The 24,931-nt window shown below is 54.8% G+C and overlaps 1 protein-coding gene across 3 annotated transcripts in view; it reads left to right on the top strand.

Moving 5' to 3' along the window:
• The window catches only part of ASAP2 (ArfGAP with SH3 domain, ankyrin repeat and PH domain 2), an 85,311-nt gene that overhangs the window by 14,056 nt on the left and 46,324 nt on the right, over window positions 1-24,931 (top strand). For all 3 annotated transcript variants that reach the window (XM_064146342.1, XM_064146341.1, XM_064146340.1), the window contains exons 2-4: window positions 6,790-6,862; window positions 12,280-12,425; window positions 22,862-22,936. In XM_064146342.1, the coding sequence (XP_064002412.1) occupies window positions 6,790-6,862; window positions 12,280-12,425; window positions 22,862-22,936 (294 nt within the window). The remainder of the gene's footprint in view (window positions 1-6,789; window positions 6,863-12,279; window positions 12,426-22,861; window positions 22,937-24,931) is intronic.

The following is a 24,931-nucleotide window of genomic DNA, read 5'->3' as shown; positions in this document are numbered from 1 at the left end:
GACCTCCCCTCCCCTGGCACAGCTTGAGGCTGTGCCCCCTTGTTCTGTTGCTGGGTGCCTGGCAGCAGAGCCCAACCCCACCTGGCTGCAACCTCCCTTCAGGCAGCTGCAGATTGCAATGAGGTCTGCCCTGAGCCTCCTCTTCTGCAGGCCAAACCCCCCCAGCTCCCTCAGCCTCTCCTCACAGGGCTGTGCTCCAGGCCCCTCCCCAGCCTTGCTGCCCTGCTCTCAACACCTTCCAGCACCTCAACAGCTCTCTTCAGTTGAGGAGCCCAGAACTGGACACAGCACTCAAGGGGTGGCCTGAGCAGTGCTGAGCACAAGGGCACAAGAACCTCCCTTGTCCTGCTGCCCATACTGCTCCTGAGCCAGCCCAGGATGCCATTGGCTCTGCTGCCCACCTGGGCACACTGCTGTCTCAGCTTCAGCTCCTCTCTCCCAGCACCCCCAGCTCCCTCTCTGCCACTCAGTCCCCAGCCTGGAGTGCTGCTTGGGGTTGCTGTGGCCAAAGTGCAGAACCCTGCCCTTGGCCTTGTTAATTCTCATCCCATTGGCCTCTGCCCACCCATGCAGCCTGGCCAAGTCCCTCTGCAGGGCTCTCCTACCCTGCAACAGCTCCACACCTGCTCCTAGCTTGGTGTCCTCTGCAAACTCACTGATGCTGGACTCAATCCCCTGCTCCAGATCATCACTAAAGATACTGAACAGGACTGTGCCCAGCACTGATCCCTGGGGCACAGCACTGGTGCCATTCTTCCATTTCAGAGCAAACTGCCCTGCCCAGTGAAAGGTAATGGTGCTGCTTTTCTGCAGCAGGACCTCTAGCCCTTGCCCACTAGCACAGCATGGCAGAGCTGGAACCAAATGAAATTAGTGCCCTTCCCTTCTGTCATTTAAGTGAAAGAGGAAGATGCTGATGTCCAACATGGGACTGCCAGAAGCTGGCTCATCTTCTCTTTGCATTAGCTGCTCTTAATTGTGGTGTCATGCAGGTACTTTTTAATGGGGGGAAATGTTTAAATGGTGAGAGGCCATGCAGAGATACTCAAAGGTGGTTTGCTGAACTCTAGAGAAGTGAAAAATGACAGGCTGGGCTCTGGAAGCCACTCCAGAGCAGGAATAAGTGTAGTGTTTAAAGAGGAAATGGCTTACACCACTTGACACTGGCCTTTCCCCTGAGAACTGGGCTGAAACAGAAAGGTTAACTCTGCAGTTAAGCTCTACCTTCAGTTGTGAAAAGAAACTGCTCTCCAGGGTAGAAAACTAAGCTGCAGTAATGGCTGTGGCACTGCTCTGCTGGGGAGGTGCCGTCCCCAAGTGTCTGCCCTGGTGGCAGAGTGAGGCTGATGGATTGCTTTGCCTCTGCTTGCCCTAGGCTTGCCAGCTGCTCCAGGGTTTCCCTAGGAATGCTGAGCAGACAGGTCTTGTGCCTTATTCTATGGAGTCATGGAATGGTTTGGGTTGGAAAAGCCCCCTGAGATCACCCAGTCCCACACCAACCCAGCACCACCATGGTGCCAAGGCCAAATGGGTCTGGAACACCTCCACGGTGTGGGGACTGCACCAGCTCCCTGGGCAGCCTGTGCCAGTCCCTGACCACTCTTGCACCAAAGACATTTTTCCTCCTCTCCAACCTAACCCTCCCCTGGGTTAACCTATCCAGGCCATTTCCTCTTGTTCCATCACCTGAGCCTAGGGAGCAGAGCCCAACCCCCAGCTCACAATTTGTAGCTTACACAAATGAACTGTCAGAGCTGCTGGAGAAGCGAAAGTTCTGGGTTGTTTCTTCACAGCCAGACTCCAAATAAAGTGCTTGGGCACAATGGAAGGTTTAGAGATCCTTCTCCCAGCACACACAGAGGTCAGACTGTCTTGCCCCAGACTGCTGCCAGGGTTTGTTCCACCCTTTGTGCTCAGTCCCTTCCTGAGCGTGGAGGAGAACTGCAGAGGGTTTAGAAAAGCAGCTCCTGGATGGAGGAAATGACATCAGAGGAGGGGAATGGAAGGAGGGTTTTGGAGGGGATACCATGATTTGGGAAGTTTGTTAAGCACCTTCTGTAACAAAGGTGGATCGAGGCCAGCAGCGCAGACACTGCCACAGCACCCGGAGGGGATAGAATGTCTGTGGGCATCTCTGCTCTGGTGACTCAGGGAGGATTCATTACAGCACAGCTCAGATGGCCTGCAAAGATACCCTGCAGAGCCCAACCACTCTGCCTGCTGGGGACCAGTCTCCACACCAGGGTATTGGTGCTTTGCTAACCACACCAGACCAGCAGGGCCCAGCAGCTGATCCTTGCTCTGCTGCCTGCACTGGAATTACTGGGTCACTTCTCTTTACTGACTGACCAAGTTGCTTCCTTTGTCCTTTTGCCTTTGGCAGAGGTGTTCAAATTGTGCTCAGCATCTGGCATTAAAGTAGTGCTGACTCTCAAATACTGGAATGGGGCAAGCACAGAAGGGTTTCTGGCTCTTGGGTAGCCCAAGGTTTTAATGCAGACTGCTAAATTGGAGGCTGAGGTTGGGTTTCCTTTTTAAAAGGTAACAGTGAGTAAAAATAATTGGCTGTGAAGTCAACATTTTAATGATTTCTCTGTGTGTCTGTGCCAGTTAGTTGTGGAGGATGGGGAAGAACACACAGATTGCTGTCCTCAGGACACCCTACTTCTGAGTTTTCTCACTGCTTTAGCTGCTCTTGTAAGCCTCTCCTCCATCATCTCCTCCTCCTCCATCATCTCCTCCTCCTCCTCCTCCATCATCATCTCCTCCTCCTCCTCCTCCTCCTCCTCCTCCATCATCTCCTCCTCCTCCATCATCTCCTCCTCCTCCATCCTCCTCCTCCTCCATCATCTCCTCCTTCTCCTCCATCATCATCTCCTCCTTCTCCATCTTCTCCATCATCTCCTCCTCCATCTCCATCTCCTCCTCCTCCTTCTCCTCCGCATTATTAGTTGGTGGTTTAATTTCATTAGCAAACAAGAAGGTTGTTTAGCTTGGGAGTGAGTGAATTCAGATGCACTCCTGTGACTCAGCAAAACCCCATCTAAGTAACCAGGAAAGTGGAAGGGTTAATTTTAGCCTTTCTAAAAGGAAGCTGCCGTGGGTAAGAAGGAAGGAATGTGTTAGAGACTTCCAACTGCTTGAAAGCAAAAATAGAGCAATGATGCTGAGGACTTCCCCTGCCTCCCTCAGCACTTCCCACGCTGAGCTGCAGGGAGACAAGTTTGGGCTTTTCCTCCCTCTTGCCTGGAGTGGAAATCTTGGTCTCCTTGTTTCTCTTGACAGGCTGTGGTGCTGGGGAGTGTGAGTCTTGGTTGTGGTGCAGCTGATGGCTGGGCAGGAGGGGGTGACCCTGGGGAAGGCTGAGGGGGTGACCCTGGGGAAGACTGTGGGGGTAGCTGTCTTTGTGTGCTGCCCTGAGCAGCTGCTGCTGGCCACTGCTGAGAGGCAGTTGGGCTGGAAGCAGTGCTGGCTGTCCTGCCATGGCTGCTTTTCTGCTCCTCTCCAGAGAAGTTGACAGAACTGGCCAAGGAGCCCCAAAAAGTCAACTGCATCTGGGCTGCATGAAAAGATGCATGGTGAGCAGGTTAAGGGAGGTGATTCTGCTCTTGTGAGTACCACATCCAGCTCTGGAGCCCCTAGCACAAGGAGCCCCTGGATCTGTTGGACAGTGCCCAGAGGAGGCCACAAAGATGATCAGAGAGCTGGAGCACCTCTCTTACGAGGACAGGCTGAGGGAGTTGGGTCTCTTCAGCCTGAAGAAGAGAAGGCTCCAGGGAGACCCTAGAGCATCCTTCCAGTACCTGAAGGGTTACACTGGGGAGGGACTGTTTATAAGGATCTGTGATGACAGAACAAGGGACAATGGTTTTAAACTAGAGCAGAGTAGATTTAGATTGGACATTAGGAAAAGGTTCTTTGTTTATGATGATGGTGAGGCACTGGGGTGAGTTGCCCAGAGAAGTTGTGGGCTCCTCATCCCTGGAAGTGTCCAAGATCAAGGTGGATGAGGCTTTGAGCAACCTGGTCTAAGTGGGAGGTGTCCCTGCCAATGGCAGAGAGGTTGGAACTAGATGATCTTTAAGAATCATAGAATCACAGAATCAGGCAGGTTGGAAGAGACCTCCAAGTTCATCCAGCCCTAGCCAAGCAACCAGACCATGGCACTAAGTGCCCCAGCCAGGCTTTGCTTCAACACCTCCAAGCATGGGCACTCCACCACCTCCCTGGGCAGCCCATTCCAATGCCAATCACTCTCCCTGCCAACAACTTCCTCCTAACCTCCAGCCTGAACCTGCCCTGACACAGCTTGAGGCTGTGTCCCCTTCTTCTGTTGCTGGTTGCCTGGCAGCAGAGCCTAACCCCACCTGGCTACAGCCTCCTTTCAGGTAGTCGTAGAGAGCAATGAGGTCTGCCCTGAGCCTCCTCTTCTGCAGGCCAAACACCCCCAGCTCCCTCAGCCTCTCCTCACAGGGCTGTGTTCCAGGCCCCTCACCAGCTTTGTCTCCCTTCTCTGGACACCTTCCAGCATCTCAACATCTCTCTTGAATTGAGGAGCCAGAACTGGACACAGCACTCCAGGGGTGGCCAGCTCAGTGCTGAGCACAGGGGCAGAAGAACCTCCCTCGGTAGGTCCTTTCCACCTCAAGACACTCTGTGATTCTATGAAGTGCTGATTTTCTGTGCCATGGTGAAGCCAGGCGCTGCTGTAGGGACTCTTGCACAAGATCGAGATCCAATCTTCTGCTGCAGGTCTGACACAAAGGATGTTTGATGAACCTCTCACCACCAGAGCCTGGGGGCTCTCCATTTATGCTGTTCCTGCTCTGGTTTTCCCCACACCCTTGGTTTCTGTAGAAGGTGCCAAGATCATCTGAGAATCATAGAATAGAATCCTAGAATCAGCCAGTGTGGGAAGGGACCACAAGGATCATCTAGATCCAACCCCCCTGCCATGGGCAGGGAAACCCTACCCTAGATCAGCCTGGCCACAGCCTTATCCAGCCTGGTCTTAAGCACCTCCAGGGATGGGGCCTCAACCACCTCTCTGGGCATCTTCAGGATGTTCAATCACTCAGCTTCTGCCCCATTGCTCTTCTTGCTCCTCCAATTCACTATGACAGAAGCAGGACAGTTTGATTCCACCCCACCCCAGTTCTCTGCAAAGAGCAAACAATCCATTGGCTTTTGGGGCCAGCCTGGAGTCTGAGGAGTGGATTTCCTCCTTGCAAAAGGGAGAAGCATGGCTACTGCACAGCCCCATTTAGACAGCAGAGACTTGGGCATTGGCGCTGCTTTGGGAGTTGTGGAGAGCTGGGCCAGGGATGAGTGTGGAGCCCTGCAGCTGGGGAGGAGCAGCCTGGGGCACTAGGATGGGTCGAGGGTTGGCTGCTGGAAGGCAGCCCTGAGCCTGGAGTTCTGCTGGACAGGAACTTCTCCGTGAGGCAGCAGGGTGCCCTCATGGCCAGGAAGGCTGATGAGCTCCTGGGGGGCATTCAGAGGAATGTCCACTAGGGTAAGGGAGCTTCTCCTGTCTCTGTGCCCTGCCCTCGTGAGACCACACCTGGTGTATTGTGTCCAGTTCTGGGCTCCCCAGTTCAAGAGAGGTAGAGATCTGTTGGAGAGTGTCTCAGGGTAGCTCTGAGGATCTGGAGGGTCTGTGTGATGAGGGAAAGCTGAGAGCCCTGGGGCTGGTCAGCCTGGAGGGGAGAAGGCTGAGAGGGAACCTGATGAGTCATGGAATGGTTTAGGTTGGAAGGGAGCTCAAAGCTCAGCCAGTTCCAATCCCTCTGCCCTTGGCAGGGACACCTCTCACTAGAATAGGTTGCTCAAGGCCTCATCCATCCTGGTCCCGAACATCTCCCTGGGAAACCTGTGCTGGTCTCTCACCAACCTCACTCCTTCTTAACATCCACTTTCAATCTGCCTTCTGCCACTTCAAACCCATTCCTCCTCCTCCTCCTCTCATGACAAGACCTTCTCAATAGTCCCTCCCCAGCCCTCCTGCATCCCCCTTCACATCCTGCAAGGCCACTCCAAGGGCTCCTAGAAGCCTTCTCTTCTCCAGCCTGCACAGCCCCAACTCTCTCAGCCTGTCCTCACAGCACAGCTGCTGCAGCCCTCTCAGCATCTTGGTGGCCTCCTCTGCACTGGCTCAAACAGTTCCAAGTCCTTCTTGTGCTGAGGGCTGCAGAGCTGCAGCCAGGAGTGCAGGTGGGGTGTGAGGAGAGCAGAGCCAAGGGGCAGAATGCCCTCCCTTGCCCTGCTGCCCACACTGCTCTTGCTGCAGCCCAGCACAGGGTTAGGGGTGGGGGGCAAGAAGGTGCCAGGCTCTGTTCAGTGGTGCCCTGTGACAGGACAAGGGGCAGTAGCCACGGACTGGAACCCAGGGGGTTCCATCTCAACAGGAGGAGAAACTTCTTTGGTGTGAGGGTGCTGCAGGCCTGGAGCAGGCTGTCCAGAGAGGTTGTAGAGCCTCCTCTGCAGGGCTTCCAACTCCCCCTGGTCACTGTGATCCTGGGCAAGCTGCTGTGGGTGCCCTGCTTTAGCAGGGGGCTTGCATTGGGTGATCTCCAGAGGTCCCTTCCCACCACACCGTGCTGGGATTGTGTGATCTGTGGCTGCTCCTGTGGGCAAAGGCAGAGCACAGGTTGTGTGAACTGGGACATGATTAATTACAGCAGTCAGGTTAACTAACAGAAAGTGCTCTCATTCCAGCAGGTTTCCAGGGCACAGGTGTAGCAGAGCACAGCCCAGAATTTCACCCTGCATCTGTCTCTTTTATTTTAGGCCCTGGATGTTGACAGGACTGTCCTCTACAAGATGAAGAAGTCTGTCAAAGCCATAAACATATCTGGTCTGGGTGAGTACCTCAGCACTGCTGCTGGGAGTGCAGGACTCCAGCAAGCAGTTGTCTTTCTGCACCAGGAGGAGTCACCTGAGGAGAGAAAATACAAACTCTAGCTGTCAGCCAGGAGCTGGCTGCTTGATGATGAGCTCAGGAGGGACAAAACTGAGTGAGGCAGCTGAACCTCTCTGCAGCTCCCATGCTCTCCTCCTTCCACCAGCTCTGGGCCACCTGCTTCTCCTGCCACTTCTGCTGCTTGGCAGATCCCTAGAGGGGATTTTTAGCTCCTCTGAAGCTGCACGTGGGATGAAATCAACTTCCCTGGGATTAGCTGAGCAGCTAAAGGCTGAGGTGTCTGTATCACTGAGGGCATGGCAGGGCTGGAGCGACTGTGAGGCATCAATGAGAAACTGCCTTGGCTCTGCTGCTTTGTGGAACCTCACCCTTTCTGGTGGCTTCCAGTCATGGACGTTGAGAGCTTCATGACAGCAGAGAGCTGCTGATGAGCTAATGCCCACAGTCAGGTATTGCTCTTACAGTGCTGATGAAAATGCCAGGAGCTGTTGCTGCCTGCATTTCTGTGAGTCATAGATCCACAGAGTTGTTTGGGTTGGAAAAAGCCTCTGAGATCTTGAAGCCCAACAGCAGCATGGGCATGAATGCCAGTCTTGGAGTTGGTGTGTTTATCTTCTTGGGAAGAGCAACAAAAGCTTTTGGCTCTGTGTCTCAGCAGCCTTTTGTGCCCAAGAAACAGCATTTGCTTGGGGGCTGTTCTCCTTTTGCAGTGCTTGGCAGTAAGAGCTAAGAGAACCCACATTGTATGGAACAGAGAGGCCTGGCAGCCTTGGAGGGGCAGCAGTGTCTGAGGGAGCTTGTTGGTGGGTTGGTGCTCAAATCTGAGGCACAGCAGCACTGCTGCTGGGCTCTAGTCCTGAGCAGCAAACTGCCAGGAAGTTCCTTCTTGCCCAGCATAATGAAGCTCTTATCTCTGGATCCCGGAGGGGCCAGGGCAAGGTTGAGCTGGAGCTCTGTCATCTCTTACACAGCTCTTTGGCACCCTTTCTTCTGGCTGGTTTTGCTTTGCTTTCTTTTGCTGCTGATCTTTTGCTCTTCATTTTTCACTGCTTGCCTGCTTCTGGGAATCACTTCACTTGTAAATGCACTGTACAGAATCCTCCACTTGTGAGTGCACTGCACTTATCCCTCCACCTGTAAGTGCACTGCACTTATCCCTCCACCTGTAAGTGCACTGCACAGATCCCTCCACCTGTAAGTGCACTGCACAGATCCCTCCACCTGTAAGTGCACTGCACAGATCCCTCCACCTGTAAGTGCACTGCACAGGTCCCTCCACCTGTAAGTGCACTGCACAGTTCCCTCCACCTGTAAGTGCACTGCACAGGTCCCTCCACCTGTAAGTGCACTACACAGATCTGTCCAGGTCATGCCTGAAGTCAGTACCTGCCCTGCTTTCCACACCCATGCTGCCCAGTCTTGGCAAGAAAGGTCTGGAGGCATTTCTCTGCCACCAACAGAAATATTCCCAGTCCAGCCACTTGGCAGCCCTTGGGGCTTCTGTAACAAACAGAAGCTGTGGCCCTGCACTCCTAAGAGCACAGCTCCTGGAGCTGTAGTGCAGGCTCTCTGAGTATGAAGTCACTCATTTGGGCTTTCTGGTTTAATGTGGGAGTGTGGAAACCACTAGGGAGGAACAGATGTGACTGCAGCTTGTACAGACTTTAGTTTCTTCATAGAATCCCAGAATGGCTCAGGCTGGAAGGGACCTGAGAGCTCAGCTGCTCCAACCTCCCCACCATGCCCAGGGACACCTCTCAGCTATACTCAACTGCTCAAGGCCTCAGCCAGCCTGGCCTGCAACACCCCCAGGCAGGAGACAGCCACAGCCTCCCTGGGCAGCCTGGGCCAGACTCTCACTGTCCTCACACTCAACAATTTCTTGCTCAGCTCCACTCTAACCCTGCTCTGCCTCAGCTCCAAACCATTCCCCCTTGGCCTGCCTCAGACCCCCTCAGCACAAGTCCCTCTGCAGCCTTCCTGCAGGATCCCTTCAGGCACTGGCAGGCAGCTCTGAGGTGCACTTGGAGCCTTCTCCTCTGCAGGCTGCACACTCCCAGCCCCCTCAGTCTGTGCTCACAGCAGAGCTGCTCCAGCCCTTGGAGCATCTTTGTGGCCTCCTCTGTCCTCTCCCCAGCAGCTCTGTGCCCTCCTCCTGATGCTGGGGACAGCAGTACTGGAGGCAGGATTGGAGGTGAGGTCTGAGCAGAGCAGAGTCCAGGGGCAGAATCCCCTCTCCTGCCCTGCTGGCCACACTGCTCTGGCTGCAGCCAGCACACACCTGCCTTAGGGCTGCAGGAGGGCACTGCTGGCTGCTGGGGAGCTGCTCAGCACCCAACACCCCCAGGTCTTTTTCTTCCTTAACCAAAGCCTCTAACCCTCACACAAACCTGCCTCTGATACCTTTTCTTGATAGAATCTCCACGTTTTGGTTGCAGAGAATTAGACTTGGTGTGTCCCTGGGCAGCCTGCTCTCATTAGAGGTGTCCCTGCTGACTCTATGGGGGCTGGACAAGATAAGCTTGGAGGGTCCCTTCCAAACCAGTGCATCGTGTGGTCGTGTGTGTGCCAAGCCCCTGCTGTTGGTGCTGAGGCAAAATGAAGCCCAGCTCAGTGCTGGGAATCAGTTTTGGAGCTGAAAGGCTGCACTCAGTGTCTGTCCCAGGCTGCAGTCAGCACTCAGGGTCAGCTCTACAGTGCCAATTCCCTCTGTGGCACTTCAGCTCTGCACTTCCAGCATGACAGTTTGTGGGTGCCTGATATTACAGCCCTGCTCCACGGGGCTTTGCTTTAATATTCTGGGAGTGAAAGAAAAGTTTGTGGCTGCTGCAGAAATGTAGTTGTTGGCTGCTGTGCAGTGGGGCTGTGCCCACCTGGGCCTGTTGGTCACTTGGGTTTATGGAACAGGCTGCAGGACTAAGAGCTTTTTGGATATTGAATGTGTTGCTGTGTTCAAGGGGGCTGGAAATGAAACCAGATCATTGCTTGTTTGAGCAGATTAATCCTCTTTAAATAATCTTCAGGCTTTATGCTGGCCTCATATCATGGCCAAGAAAGGGACTTTGTTCCTATTAATGCCTAATTACTTTTCTAGGGGCTGCTTTTTCCCCTCCTGCCTTTGCTTGACGTGGTAGAAGCTGGTTACAGCTGGAATAAGGAACAGTGAATTCTCACTTTAGAATCATTGAATCAGTCAGGGTTGGAAGGTTCCACCAGGACCATCCAATTCCAACCCCCTGCCATGCCCAGGGACACCTCACACTAGATCAGGCTGCCCACAGCCTCAGCCAGCCTGGCCTTAAACACCTCCAGCCATGAGGCTTCCACCACCTCCCTGGGCAACCCCTTCCAGGCTCTCACCAGCCTCATGCTGAACAACTTCATCCTCACATCCAGGCTGAATCTCCCCATTTCTAGCTTGGTTCCATTCCCCCCAATCCTATCCCTACCTGACAGCCTAAAAAGTCCCTCCCCAGCTTTCTTGTAGTCCCCTTAAGATATTGAAAGGTCACAATAAGTTCACCTGGGAGCCTTCTCCTCTCCAGACTGAGTAGCCCCAACTCAGCCTCTCCTCATAGGACTCTCAGGTGCCAGCCTAGTCTGCTTTGTCCATGTGCTGGGGCTTGCTGTGGGCACTGAGCCTGGGTTCAGAAGGACTTCTTGTTCTGTTCCACAGGGGCTTTGGCTGGCTGCATGAGCAAAGCCCCTGGTGGCTAGAGGAGAGGCAGTTGAGGCAGTGAAGACTACTGAGGCCCCTCAGCTGTCCTGGGTATTGAACCAGGAGGACTTGCTGCAGATCTCATCTCTGCTGGGCTTCATCTCATGCCTTGGGTGAGAGAGGTGGCAGCTCTGGGCTTTAGGAAGGAATCAAGCTCAGGTGTGTGCTGAGGGACTTGCATCCCACCCTGCTTCAGAGCCTGCTCTGTCTGCTCCATCTCTAGGGCAGAGCTTCTGGTTGCAGTGTCTCAGAAAGGAATCCAGCAGTTGGGAGCCAGAGCTGCTCTGAGAACAGGACGTGGCTGTGGCAGACACAGCCCTGTTGGGCTGTGCTTCAGATTCTGCTGCTCTGAATTCCAGAGCTAAGACTTTTGTCCTCATCTCTTCTGCAGGCTGCAGTCCCACTCCCTAGGATGACCTGAGAGTCTTCTTTGATCTCCTGGTGACAGGATGAGGGCGAATGGGTTGAAGCTTGAGGGGGACAGATTGAGACTGAAGAGGAGGAAGAAATTCTTGGCAGCAAGGGTGGTGAGCCACTGGCACAGGTTGCCCAGGGATGTTATGGAGCACAGAGAGTGAAGGTGGTGAGACACTGGCACAGGTTGCCCAGGGAGGTTGTGGGGCACAGAAGTACCGAATGTGATCTTTGATCACAATTGGTGCTTCTATGCCCCACAACCTCCCTGGAGGTGTTCAAGACCAGGCTGGATGAGACCTTGATGAACCTGGGCTGATGGAGGTGTCCCTGCCCATGGCAGGGGGTTGGAGCTGGATGAGATTTAAGGTCTCTTTGAGCAGCTGAGGGAGCTGGAGATGGTTGGTTTGAAACAGAGGAAGCTGAGGGCAGACCTCATTGCTGACTAAGGCTACCTGAAGGGACATTGTGGAGAGGCTGCTGCTGGGCTCTTCCCACAGGTAATTGGAGAGAGAACAAAGGGGAATGGCCTAAAGCTGAGGCTGGGGAGGACTAGATTGGATGTTAGGAAGTGTTTCAGGGAGAGAGTGAACATGGACTGGAATGAGCTGCCCAAGGAGGTGGTGGAGTCCCCCACCCTGGATGTGTTTAAGGGTGGTTTGGATGTGGTGCTTAGGGCTGTGGTTTGAGGTGAAGCTTGTAGAGTAGGGTTCTGGGTTGGGCTTGGTGATCCTGAAGGGCTTTGCCAACCTGCCTCTTTCTGTGATTCTGTCCCTTCCCACCCAAACCCATTCTGTGAGTCTCTGAATCTGTTGCCCTTTGCCACCACAGCTCCTCTGTTTGTTCAGCAGGCAGCTGAGCACAGCAGCACGCAGTTAATATCAGAGGGCGTTGATAGAAGACTCTAGAAGTTCATCAGAGGAGCTGGGAATTGCTTTGTGGTCTCTGGTATGGTGCAGGAATACTGTGGGTGTTTCTAGAGTGCAGAGCCATCAGCTTAGTTGTCAGCTCTTGAAGGGTCCCTGCCCTCTGCAGAGCATCTGGATGGGCAGAGGTAGGGCAGAGCGAATGAGGTGTGCCTGGCACCGCAGTGTTCATGAGCAGATAGGAAATGGTTCTTGTATCAAGTAAACCTCCTGAGCAAGAGGTCCTCTGAAAGGTGTTCTGTATAACCCCCCTTGACTGTCCCTGCTGATGCTGTTTGCACCTTTTGCTCTCTTTGAAGCCCACGTGGAAAATGAGGAGCAGTACACACAGGCACTGGAGAAGTTCGGAGGCAACTGCGTCTGCAGGGATGACCCTGACCTGGGGACAGCCTTCCTCAAGTTCTCTGTGTTCACAAAGGAGCTAACTGCACTCTTCAAGAACCTGGTAAGGATGGCTTCAGCAGAGCCCCTTGGGGTGTGCAGGCTGCCACAAAGGCTGCTGTGAGCTGAGGCAGCTCTTCCTGCTGAGGACAGTGTCTGTTTGCCAACCACTGCTGAGACACAGCTCTCCACTTAGGGAAGTGTCTCATGGCCTGGCCTTTCGAAACTCAACACTGGAAAAAAAGACAACCCTCACAGCCTACCACCACACAACCCCCAAGCCACGACAACACTCCCCAAGCCCATCACAACACTCCCCAAACCCACCACACAGCTCCCAAGTGCAGCACAGCACCCCCAAGCTCACCACACACCCCTGAAGCCCACCACACACCCCCCAAGCCTCCCACAGCACCCCTCAAGCCCACCACACACCCCTCAAGCCCACCACAGCATTCCCCAAGCCTACCACAGCACCCCTCAAGCCCACCACAACACCCCCTAAGCCGACCACACAACCCCAAGCCCACCTCAGCACCCCCCAAGCTCACCACAACACCCCCTAATGCCACCACAACACCCTTCTTCCAACAGTTCTTATGTCTGAAAGCTTCTCACAATCAAGTAGTTAAAACATGTTGTAAGGATAAGAGGTAATGGATTGAGACTGGAGATGAGGAAGAAGTTCTTGACAGGTGAGGGTGGGGAGACACTGGCACAGGCTGTGAATGCCACCAACCTGGCAGTATTTCAAGGCCAGGCTGAATGAGGCCTTGAGCAACCTGTGCTGATGAGAGATGTCCCTACCCATGGCAGGGGTTGGCACTGGATGGTCTTTGAGGTCCCTTCTAAGCCATTCCATGCCTGTATGAGTTAAAAAGTGCCCACCCCAATTTGCTTTGTTCTCTGTCTTGGCTGCTCCCCCCTTGGAGTTTGCATTTCAAAGGGGAGATTTCAGCGTGCTGACAAGAGAGACGCTCTTGCTCCAGGCAGGAGAGCAAAATCAAACCTCCAATGGCAGCAGTGTCCACTGAGGGCCAGTCCTGCAGCTGAGGCCAGCAAGGCCCACAGGCAGCCTTCAGGAGCCAAATGGGAGCAGAGGAGTTTAGGTAGGAATGGGGAATTTTCAGCTCCACCTCAGTCGGAGGGCACAAGAAGAGCAGGTTCTGGCTGCATCCTCCTCACTGCAGCTTTGCCCGTGTCTGAGGGCATCCCAGACTGGCTGGAAACCACAGCACTATTCAAGCAAGGGTGGTAAGGGAAGGTGACCTACATTCCTAGCAGCTATTCCACATCCCTGCCTGCTGGGGTGGAGGGGCTGGAGACACATCCACTGCTTCTGCCAGGCTGCCCCAGTGCCTGTGCTCTGCAGCCAGCTGCTCACCAGCGGCTCTCTGGGGACTGAGGGCAGGCCTCTGCCCTCCCTGCTGCTCTGCTCTGACATTGAGGAGAGCCTGGCCCCAGGTGGGTTGGTCAGCAGGGAGAGGTATTTCACACTGGGCACAGAGACTGGCAGCTCTCTGGGTGTACAAATCATAGAGTCACAGAATCAAGCAGGTTGGGAGACACCTCCAAGCTCATCCAGCCCAACCTAGCACCCAGCCCTGGCCAAGCAACCAGACCATGGCACTAAGTGCCCCAGCCAGGCTTGGCTTGAACACCTCCAGGGATGGGGACTCCTCCACCTCCCTGGTCAGCCCATTCCAATGCCAATCACTCTCTCTGCCAACAACTTCCTCCTAACATCCAGCCTGAACCTGCCCTGGCACAGCTTGAGGCTGTGTCCCCTTCTTCTGTTGCTGGTGCCTGGCAGCAGAGCCCACCCCCACCTGGCTACAACCTCCCTTCAGGGAGCTGTAGAGAGCAATGAGCTCTGCCCTGAGCCTCCTCTTCTGCAGGCCAAACACCCCCAGCTCCCTCAGCCTCTCCTCACAGGGCTGTGCTCCAGGCCCCTCCCCAGCCTTGCTGCCCTGCTCTGGACACCTTCCAGCACCTCAACAGCTCTCTTGAATGGAGGAGCCCAGAACTGGACACAGCACTCAAGGGGTGTCCTGAGCAGTGCTGAGCACAGGGGCACAAGAACCTCCTTTGTCCTGCTGACCACACTGCTCCTGAGCCAGCCCAGGATGCCATTGGCTCTGCTGCCCACCTGGGCACACTGCTGCCTCCTCTTCAGCTCCTCTCTGCCAGCACCCCCAGCTCCCTCTCTGCCTGCCTGCTCTCAGCCACTCTGTCCCCAAATGCCACCTGAGATCCCAGAGCAGAAGCCGAGGTGCAGGCAGGCAGAAAGGGACATGGAGAGGGTCTCCTAATTGGTGCCTTCTGGTGACTAAACCCCTCTCTGTCATCTGTTCATTGCAATGTGCTGACCTCATTAGGCAAATGGAGCTGGGCAGTGCCATAGGTAAGGGGGGGCTAAAAGCAATCTGCTAAAAGCTGCACCACCACCCCCGGAGAAACCTTTGGATCTCTTCTGTTTCAAGAAGACTTCTAAAAGCTGCAAAAGTGTTGCCATTGGAGCAAAATCCTTCAAAACACTAATTGCTGTCTTCAAAAAATGCTTTGGACAGGAGGAAATATTTCCTCCCTTAACTGGACAGGAAGATAAAAGCATAGCCCTGGGATGCAGGTTTCTGTTAACCTTTTCTTACCCACCCAAGCATTTTGAGTGTCCTCTGCAAGGATCAGAATCCTTTGGCTGTGGCCTGCATTCTCACCAGCAGCTCTGGGCTTTTGCTTCAGTTTGTGTGTTCAAGAAGAAGGTTTGATGAGATAGGAGCTTGAATTTTTCTTTCAGCTTGTGATTCAGATTGGCTCTGGTTTTGCAGCATGGCAGGGACATGAGTGGTCTCTGGTTTGGTTTTTGCATGGAAGTAGCACAGACATTTCTCTCTCCTTTCAAAATGGAGCTGAAGGGCAGCTCTCTGAGGTTCTGCTGTCCCTCAAGGGTCTGTACTGGCACCAGTGCTGTTAAGTATCTTCACCAATGCCATAGACAGAGAGATTGAGGCGCCCTCAACAGGTCTGCAGATGGGACCAAGCTGAGTGGTGTAGCTGATCAGACTGAAGGATGGGATGGAGCCACCCAGGGAGGCCAGGACAGGCTGCAGAGGTGACTGGGGAGAGCCTCACGAGGTTCAGTAAGGCAAAGTGCAAGGTCCTTCTCCTGGGTCAGGACAGTCCTAGATACCAATCCAGGCTGGGGGGGGTGAGAAGGTTGAGAGCAGCCCAGCAGGGAAGGGCTTAGGGGTGCTGGTGGGGGAGAAGCTGGGCAGGAGCCAGCCATGGGCACTGGTGGCACAGAAGGCCAAGGGCAGCCTGGGCTGCATCCAAAGCAGTGTGGGTAGAGCTGGAGAGAGGGGATCCTGCCCCTCTGCTCTGCTCTGGGGAGACCTCACCTGCAGGGCTGGGGCCAGATATGGAGGCTTCAGCATGGGAAGGACCTGGAGCTGCTGGAGAAGGTCCAGAGGAGGCCACAAAGATGACCAGAGGCTAAAGAACCTCTGCTGTGGGGACAGGCTGAGAGAGTTGGGGCTTTTCAGTCTGGAGAAGAGAAAGCTCCAGAGAGACTTCAGAGCAACCTTCCAGTACCTGCAGGGGACTTGCAGGGAGGCTGGGGAGGGACTGTTCAGAATGGGCTGTGGGGATAGGACAGGGGCAGTGGTTTGGAACTGGAGCAGGGCAGAGTTAGGATGACAGTAGGAGGAAGCTGTGCACAGTCAGGGTGATGGAACACTGGCACAGGTTGCCCAGGGAGGCTGTGGCTGCCCCCTGCCTGGAGGTGTTCAAGGCCAGGCTGGACGAGGCCTTGAGCGCCCTGGGCTGGTGGAGGTGTCCCTGCCCCTGGCTGGGGTAGGAGCTGGATGATCTTTGAGATCCCTTCCAACCCAACTCATTCCGTGATTCTGTGAGTTCTGAGTGGTGCAACAAGTGCTGGAGCCAGTCCAAGGTGCTGGGTGTTGTGTAGTCACAGCCATGTGGCACAAGCCCCTTGCATGCCCAGAGGGGTGAGGGGTCCAGCTCTGGGTGCTTTAAGCACGTGGGCAGCGAAAGCTTTCCCTGCTCTGGTGCTGCCTTGCCCTGCTCAGCACCGCTTTGGTTGTGAACAGTCTGCTCACAGGCCTGGCCAGGGCCACACAGGCTGCAGCTGTTGGAAGCCCATCCTGAGAGTCACGCTTTGAGCAGGCCTGTCCCTGGGCTGCACAGGCACTGGGGCTGGAATGTGCAGGAAGGGCAGGACGTGTTCAGACTGGAGCAGATGCCAAAGCTGTTAACAGTGGCAGAGCTTTAGGGCTGCTGTCAAGTTTTGCTTTGTCAGAGGTTTTGCTTTTGTTTCTGGAAGCTGATGTGTTCTGTCAGCTCCTGGCCTGGCTGGCACTCACAGCTGGAGCTCCAGAGTGCTGCTGCAGACAGGTTTGCCTGGGACTTGTCTTGAGTAGGGGCCAGAAAAAGTTGTTCTGCTTGCTTCCATCTTTCATTGCTTGAGTGGAAGAGGTAACAGATAGCAGGAGGAAGTATCTTTATTGTACAGTGAGTGGAACTTATTCCTGCTCAGAATTTTCTTCCCAGGGAAACAGGTCACAGAATCCCAGAATGGCTCAGGCTGGAAGAGACCTCAGGGCTTATCTGCTCCAACCTCCCCACTATGCCCAGGGACACCTCTCAGCCAGACTCAGCTGCTCAAGGCCTCAGCCAGCCTGGCCTGCAACACTCCCAGGGAGGAGACAGCCACAGCCTCCCTGGGCAGCCTGGGCCAGACTCTCACCTCCCTCACACTCAACAACATCTTGCTCAGCTCCATTCTAACCCTGCTCTGTCTCAGCTTCAAACCATTCCCCCTTGGCCTGCCTCAGACCCCCTCAGCACAAGTCCCTCTGCAGCCTTCCTGCAGGATCCCTTCAGGCACTGGCAGGCAGCTCTGAGGTGCCCCTGGAGCCTTCTCCTCTGCAGGCTGCACCCCCCCGGTTCCCTCAGCCTGTGCTCACAGCAGAGCTGCTCCAGCCCTTGGATGATCTTTATGGCCTCCTCTGGCCTCTCTCCAGTAGCTCTGTGCCCTCCTTCTGCTGGGTGCAGCAGCACTGGAGGCAGGATTGGAGGTAAGGTCTGAGCAGAGTCCAGGGGCAGAATCCCCTCTCCTGCTCTGCTGCCTACACTGGTCTGGCTGCAGCCCTGGAGGCAGGATGGGAGCAGAGTCAAGGGGCAGAATCACCTTGGTCAGGTCAGACTGAGGCTTTCAGAACATGTTTGCTGTCTGAACCCTCAGCAACTGAGTCATTCTGTAGGACTGATCTGAGTTAGGTGCATCAGAAAAAGCTACAGACCAAGAGCTCTGAGGCTGGAGGGTTTGGTGTGAAGCTGAGTGAGTTGTGCTGGTTCTGTTTTTCTCTGGTTCACCTGAGGGAAGATTGGCTTTAGGGTGAGAGTAGTCCCTAATTGGCACTTGCAAAGACAGAAAGTGAGATGTAATAATTCCTCCTGGTGGCACAGGTTCAGCTCCACTTGGCACCTTAGCTTGATTTCCTTGCCAAAAGGATGCTGGTCCAAGTGGAAGGAATTCAAAGGACAGTCACAGAACTGATGGTCAGGGCTGGGGCAGGCTGGCTGGTGGGGGAAGCTTAGGAGAGCTAGAAATGTGTGGTTTGTCTCACAGGGAGCTGTGAGTGTGGAAGACAGCAACAAAGCCCTGCAGAGGAGCAGGAGCTCCCTGGGGGAGTGCAGAGCAGGCAGGAGCTGGGCACTTGGGAGTGCTAAGGTGGCTTAGAGAGCAAGCTCTGGGTGTCTGCCCCAGGAGGGAGCTGCCCTGCACCCACCTCAGCTCCTTCCTTTGCCTTCCAGCTCCTCACCTTCTGTTTCCAGGGCTGCTCTGCGGAGTGCCTGTGCTGGCACTTTGCACCTGCACGTCCCAGGAGAGGAGCTCTCAGCCTGGCTTTGTGCCTGAGTGGTGGGACAGGAACTGTTCCCAAGGGATCCCTGGTGGCAGCAATCACAGCACTGCCTAGACTGGGAGAGACTTTAGCTATTAACCCAGTGCTGGCAGGCCCTGGGCTGAACCTGTCCCTGGGCACCACATCTGCAGGGCTCTTCAACAGCTCCACCACCTCCCTGGGCAGCCTGGTCCAGCACACTCAGTGCCCTCTGCCAAGGCCTTTTCCTAGGCAGCAGAGCCAGCAAGATGCCATGGGGACATGGTGATGTTCAGTCCTGCTTTGGGGGGTCACTTTTCCTGCAGCACAGCTGGGCAGTGGCTGTTGTCCCACCTCAGCCAGCCCTGCTGGCACACAGCTCCTGCTCTGGGTCACCCCAGGGTGCTGTGGCTGAGGCAGGACATGGAGACAGCAGGAAGGCAGCACTGTGGCTTTGTGGGTGAGGAGGAGGAGACATGGTCAAAGACTGAATTATGCTGCAAGTTGCCCCCTCCTTGGAGGTGTTCAAGGCTAGGCTGGACAGGGCCTTCAGCCCCCTGGTAGAGAAAGTGTCCCTGCAGATAGCATCATAGAGTGGTTTAGGGTGGAAGGGACCTCAAGGATCATCCAATTCCAAGCCCTTGCTACAGGCAGGGACACCTCTCACTAGAACAGGTTGCTCAAGGCCTCATCCAGCCTGGTCCTGAGCACCTCCAGGGAGGGTGCTTCATCATTGGGTGCTTCTGTGCTCCACAACCTCCCTGGGCAACCTGTGCCAGTGTCTCACCACCCTCACTTCTTCCTAACATCCAGTATCAGTCTCCCCTCTGCCACTTCAAATCCATTCCTCCTCGTCCTGTCATGACAAGACCTTGCAATAGTCCCTCCCCAGCCCTCCTGCAGCCCCCTTCACATCCTGCAAGGCCACTCCAAGGTCTCTCCTGGAAGCCTTCTCTTCTCCAGCCTGCACAGCCCCAACTCTCTCAGCCTGTCCTCAGAGCAGAGCTGCTGCAGCCCTCTCAGCATCTTGGTGGCCTCCTCTGGACTGGCTCCAGCAGTTCCATGTCCTTCTTGTGTTGGGGGCTCCAGAGCTGCAGCCAGGACTGCAGGTGTGGTGTGAGGAGAGCAGAGCCAAGGCATAGGAGGTGGAACTGGGTGAAGGCCCCTTCCAGGCCAAGCCATTCTGTGATTCTGTGAAGCCTTAATGTTAGATGACTTCCTGAGCTCTTAGAAGCTGTCACAAACTGTGTCTCATCTGTAGCAGAGGTTGTGGTTTCCATTTGCTCCCTGCTGCATCAGTTGGCCCTGTCCTGCTGCAGCTTTCATCCCTGCAAGTGCCTTGGAGGGTGCTAAGCCCAGTGGCACTTGGTACAAAACTGCTGCTGGCCTGCCTGGCTGCTAGTTTAGGTTGGAAGCCTCAGAAGGACCACTTTGTTTATCTCTGTGTGAAGTGTTTAGCTTCTGAAGTAGCAAAAAGGCTTCACTTTGGTTCAGTGTGGATGTAGAAACCAGAAGGTGCTAAGATGCTGCAGGCAGGCAGCAGCCAGAGGTGCTCTGGAGAGGGCTCAGCAGCCATCAGCAGGGCTGGCACAGGAAGGGCTTCAACCACAGGCTCTTAAAATTACTCGAGGGTCTCCTTTTGCCTCCACAGCCCTTTGCTGCCTGTTGCCTGTGCCATGCCTTCTGGCAGCTACAGCTTTGTTAGGTTTTTCCTCCTGCCATTTCTCCTTCTCCTCCCCTGAGCCTTCTGCAGCTCAGGAAGCTTTAATTTCTTGCCCTGTCTCTGTCGTCTCCTGTTGGAAGCTGTCAGAAGAAAGCTGCCAGCCTGCAGTGCTGGAAACCAGGTCAAGTTGGTTTCTTCCTTTCCTTTGTTAAGCACAAGGAGCTCTCTGCTGTTCCTCTGGGGCAGAGGCACTTCAGCTGCTGTGAAGGTTGCCTGCATCTTTGTGCGTCTTAAACCAGAGCTAGCGCCAGTGCAGAGGCAGCTGTGCAGGTTTTAGCTGCCTGTGTGCTCACAGGAGGAGCTGCAGCAAGGCACTGCTGCTCCATGCAGCAAAGGCAGCTCTGCAACCTCAGCCAGCAGTGTGGAAGCTGCTCAAGGAAGGGGGAAAGGAGGAGGGGAGTTCAGTGCAGGGGAGGTCTGCACAGCAGTGTTGCTCCCCAGGGCTCAGTGCTGGGCCAGGTGTCTTCAGGGTCTTCATCAACCACCTGTGTGAGGGGGTCCAGGCACCCCCAGTGAGTCTGCAGCTGGCACTGAGCTGGGATGGCAGAAGCTCTGCAGAGGGACCTGGCCAGGCTGGAGCCGTGGGCTGAGGCAAATGGGGTGAGATTCAACAAGGCCAGAGCCTGAGTCCTGCCCTTGGGTCACAGCAACTCCATGAAGGCTCCAGGCTGGGAGCAGAGTGGCTGGGAACTGTCCAGCAAAGAAAGTCTTGGGGATGCTGGGAGACAGAAGCTGGAGATGAGCCAGGGGGTGCCCAGGTGGGCAAGGATGGCAGCAGGAGCAGGGCAGGGATTGTGCCTCTGTGCTCAGCTCTGGTGAGGGCATAGCTTGAGTGCTGGGGTCAAGTTTGGGTCCCTCACTACCAGAAGGACACTGAGAGGCTGGAGCAGGTCCAGAGAAGGGCATCAAAGGTGGGGAAGGGTCTGGGGAGCAGCAGCTGAGGGAGCTGGGGGGGTCGCTGTGGCGCAGAGGAGGCTGAGGGCAGAGCTCATTGCTGTCTGCAGCTCCCTGAGAGGAGGCTGCAGTGAGGGGGGGTTGGGCTCTGCTCCCTAGGCTCAGGTGATAGCAGGAGAGGGAATGGCCTGGGATGGTGCCAGGGGAGGGTTAGTTTGGAGAGGAGGAAAAATGTCTTTGGTGCAGGAGTGGTCAGGCACTGGCAGAGGTTGCCCAGGGAGGTGGTGGAGTCCCCATGCCTGGCAGTGTTCCAGCCCCCTGTGGCCATGGCACTTGTGGCCATGGTTTGGTGGCCATGGTGGTGCTGAGTCAGTGTTGGACTGGCTGATCTCAGAGGCCTTCTCTAGCCAAAACATCTCCATGATCCTGGCCCTGGATAGCCATTCTGGTTGTGCATCTCCTTAGCTGTCCATATCCCATCTGTCTTTCCCTAGGTTTTGCTTTTTCCCCTCTGTTTTGTCTGATTTAAACCTTTTCACTTCTCTCACCTCTGCCTATACCACACTTGAGGTTTGCTCACGTTGAGGTGCAGCTGTTGTGCTTCTGCTGAGACCTTCCAAGGTGGATGCTTTCCAGCACTGCCAGCCAAGCCTCTGCCTCTGTAGATGTTGCTCATTCGTTTTTTATAGGAATTAAAATTTAACCCCCCACAGAGAGCTGAAATTTAACTGCTTAATTCTAAAGGGTTGGGATTAAGTCCTGCAGCTCTGGCTGGGGGAGGAGATGTAGGTTGGAGGAGGGGAACTGTGATTTGTGGAGGGAGCCCAGATGTTCTCTGGTTCTCCAGCCTCCCATGCAGAGGCAAGCTGTTAAAATCCATCTGTGGACATTTTCTCTTTGATTGCTGGCTGAGATTCCAAGGCACTGCAGTCAGGTAGTGTGGTAGGACTTGGGGGCTTGCTTTGTCTTAACAGTAGCTGGGGATGGGACCAGTGAGGCCACTAAGCAGCTATAGGGTGGTAAACTTAGAGTCCTAGAATGGCTCAGGCTGGAAGGGACCTCAGAGCTCAGCTGCCTCAGCCTCCCCACCATGCTCAGGAACACCTCTCAGCTGGACTCAGCTGCTCAAGGCCTCAGCCAGCCTGGACCTGAGCACCCCCAGGCAGGAGGCAGCCACAGCCTCCCTGGGCAGCCTGTGCCAGCCTCTCACCACCCTGGTACTGAAGAATTCCTTCCTCAGCTCCACTCTAACCCTGCTCTGCCTCAGCTCCAAACCATTCCCCCTTGGCCTGCCTCAGCCCCCCTCAGCACAAGTCCCTCTGCAGCCTTCCTGCAGGATCCCTTCAGGCAACTCTGAGGTGCCCCTGGAGCCTTCTCCTCTGCAGGCTGCACCCTCCCAGCTCCCTCAGCCTGTGCTCACAGCAGAGCTGCTCCAACCCTGGCATTATCCTTGTGGCTCTCTCCTGGCCTTTCTCAAAGTACCACTGCCCTCCCTCCTTGCCTTGCTCCCAACAGTCCCATGTCCTTCTCACAACTGGGACACCAGAACTGGATTCAGTATTTGAGGTAGGGTCTCACAGTAGGAACGGGGCTAAAGAGACTGGAAAACAAACCAGGTGAGTGTCTGACAGACTCAGCAGCTTCACAGATCCAAGTGCTGAAAGAATCTCTGAGTGCTTTGGTGCCAGCAGGCAGGGCAGGCAGGGTGCCAGTGACAGAGCAGTGCCTGCTGCAGGAGATGTTTGTCAGCAGCAGCTGTTCTGCAGGCTTCCTGCTGGCTTGGCTTAGAGCATTTCTAGAGTGCTGAACTCTGGTGCCTCCATCTCTGCTCAGTGCCTGTGCTGATGAGCACCTTCAGCAAGCAGGGCTGGCAGCAGAAGGTGCTGAAGGTTTGCCTGTGGCGTGTGGGCTCTGAGGCTCTGTGTGTGTGTGCTGCCTGGAGACAGCTGCAGAGCTCTGATCTTCATCTTCTTTTTGCAGATTCAGAACATGAACAACATCATCACTTTTCCACTGGACAGTTTGCTGAAGGGAGATCTGAAGGGAGTGAAAGGGGTATGTTGGTCTGTTTTCTACCCACACCTGCCTTGCTGCAGTGAGCACAGTCACAGAACTGGCAGGGCTGGAAGGGACCTCAAAGCCCATCCAGTCCCAACCCCCCTGCCATGGGCAGGGGCACCTCACAGTAGGTCAGGTTGTCCAGTTCCACATCCAGCCTGGCCTTAAAAGCATCTAGGGATGGAGCTTCCACCACCTCCCTGGGCAACCTGTGCCAGACTCTCACCACCCTCATGGTAAAGAACTTCTTCCTAATGTCTAATCTAAATCTGCCCTCCTCTAGCTTGGATCCACTTCCCCCAGTCCTATCACTACTTGACACCCTAAAAAGTCCCTCCCCAGCTTTCTTGTAACCCACTTCAGATACTGGAAGGCCACTATAAGGTCTCCTTGGAGCCTTCTCTTCTCCAGACTGTTAATCTGCCTTGGTGGAGTGCTAAAAGAACTTCTTAGCTTGATAAACAAGACATTTAATTCCTTTTGGGAGCATTAAGTCATCCCTTCTCTTTGTGGTTTCACCTGCAGTGTGCTCTTGACATAGAACAAGATCAGAGGAGCTTTAGAAGCAGGCCTGAGAGTCATAGAATCACAGAATGGATTGGGTTGGGTGAAACCTTAGAGATCATCCAGTCCCAACCCCCTACCATGGGCAAGGACACCTCCCACTAGCCCACGTTGCTCAAAGCCTTCATCCAGCCTGGCCTTCAACAGGTGTTGAGACCTGGGAGGGGTCATAAGAAAGCCAGGAGGGGAGTTTTTATAAGGGCTGGTAGTAATACACAGAGAGGGAATGGATTGAAGCTTGAGGAGGGCAGATTGGGACTGGAGATGAGGAAAGAATTCTTGAGATCGAGGATGGGGAGACACTGGCACAGGTTGCTCAGGGAGGTTGTGGAGCACAGAGAGTGAGGGTGAGGAGACACTGGCACAGGTTGCCCAGGGAGGTTGTGGAGCACAGAGAGTGAGGGTGAGGAGACACTGGCACAGGTTGCCCAGGGAGGTTGTGGAGCACAGAGAGTGAGGGTGAGGAGACACTGGCACAGGTTGCCCAGGGAGGTTGTGGAGCACAGAGAGTGAGGGTGAGGAGACACTGGCACAGGTTGCCCAGGGAGGTTGTGGAGCACAGAAACACTGAATGTGATCTCTGGTCACATTTGGTGCTTCTGTGCTCCACAGACTCCCTGGAGGTGTTCAAGGCCAAGGCTGGATGAGGCCTTGCTAAGCAGAGCTTAAGCACTTAGCTGTTTGCTTAGTAGAGGAGGCTGAACTGCATTGGTAAAAGCTTATTATCAATATCCTCTTCAGCATTCAGCTCTCACCTGCAGCTTTAGGGATTGCTAAGGCATGTCAGGCTCAGGAGCAGAGGACCTCTCTTACCCAAGCTGAAGTCTTTGTGGCCCTGAGGATGTTTGCTGTTTGCCGTAACAGCAACTTAGGGCTCCAGTGCTGAAGTGTTCATAACACATTGCACCCAGCAAAGTTATTGGCTTATTTTTGGCTTCCACTTCATTTACTGCTGAGCAAACAAGAAGCCACTGGCAGCTATTGTTGTAGGGCAGTGAAAGGAAAATGTCCACAGACTAAAAATGGTCTCTGGAAATCATGGAATCACAGAATGGGTTGAGTTGGGAAAAGCCTCTGAGATCAGCCAGTCCAACACCAACCCAGCACCACCATGGCCACCAAACCATGGCCACAAGTGCCATGGCCACACGGGGCTGGAACACCTCCAGGCATGGGAACTCCACCACCTCCCTGGGCAGCCTCTGCCAGTCCCTGATCACTCCTGCACCAAAGACATTTTTCCTCCTCTCCAAACTAACCCTCCCCTGACACCATCCCAGGCCATTCCCTCTCCTGCTATCACCTGAACCTAGGGAGCAGAGCCCAACCCCCCCTCACTGCAGCCTCCTCTCAGGGAGCTGCAGAGAGCAATGAGCTCTGCCCTCAGCCTGCTCTGCTCCACACCAACCCCTCCAGCTCCCTCAGCTG

This window comes from Pogoniulus pusillus, chromosome 7 (genome assembly GCF_015220805.1).
Source record: "Pogoniulus pusillus isolate bPogPus1 chromosome 7, bPogPus1.pri, whole genome shotgun sequence".
Taxonomy (NCBI): domain Eukaryota; kingdom Metazoa; phylum Chordata; class Aves; order Piciformes; family Lybiidae; genus Pogoniulus; species Pogoniulus pusillus.
The sequence above is the reverse complement of the archived record's forward strand: the minus strand, read 5'-3'. Positions and strand labels throughout refer to the sequence as shown.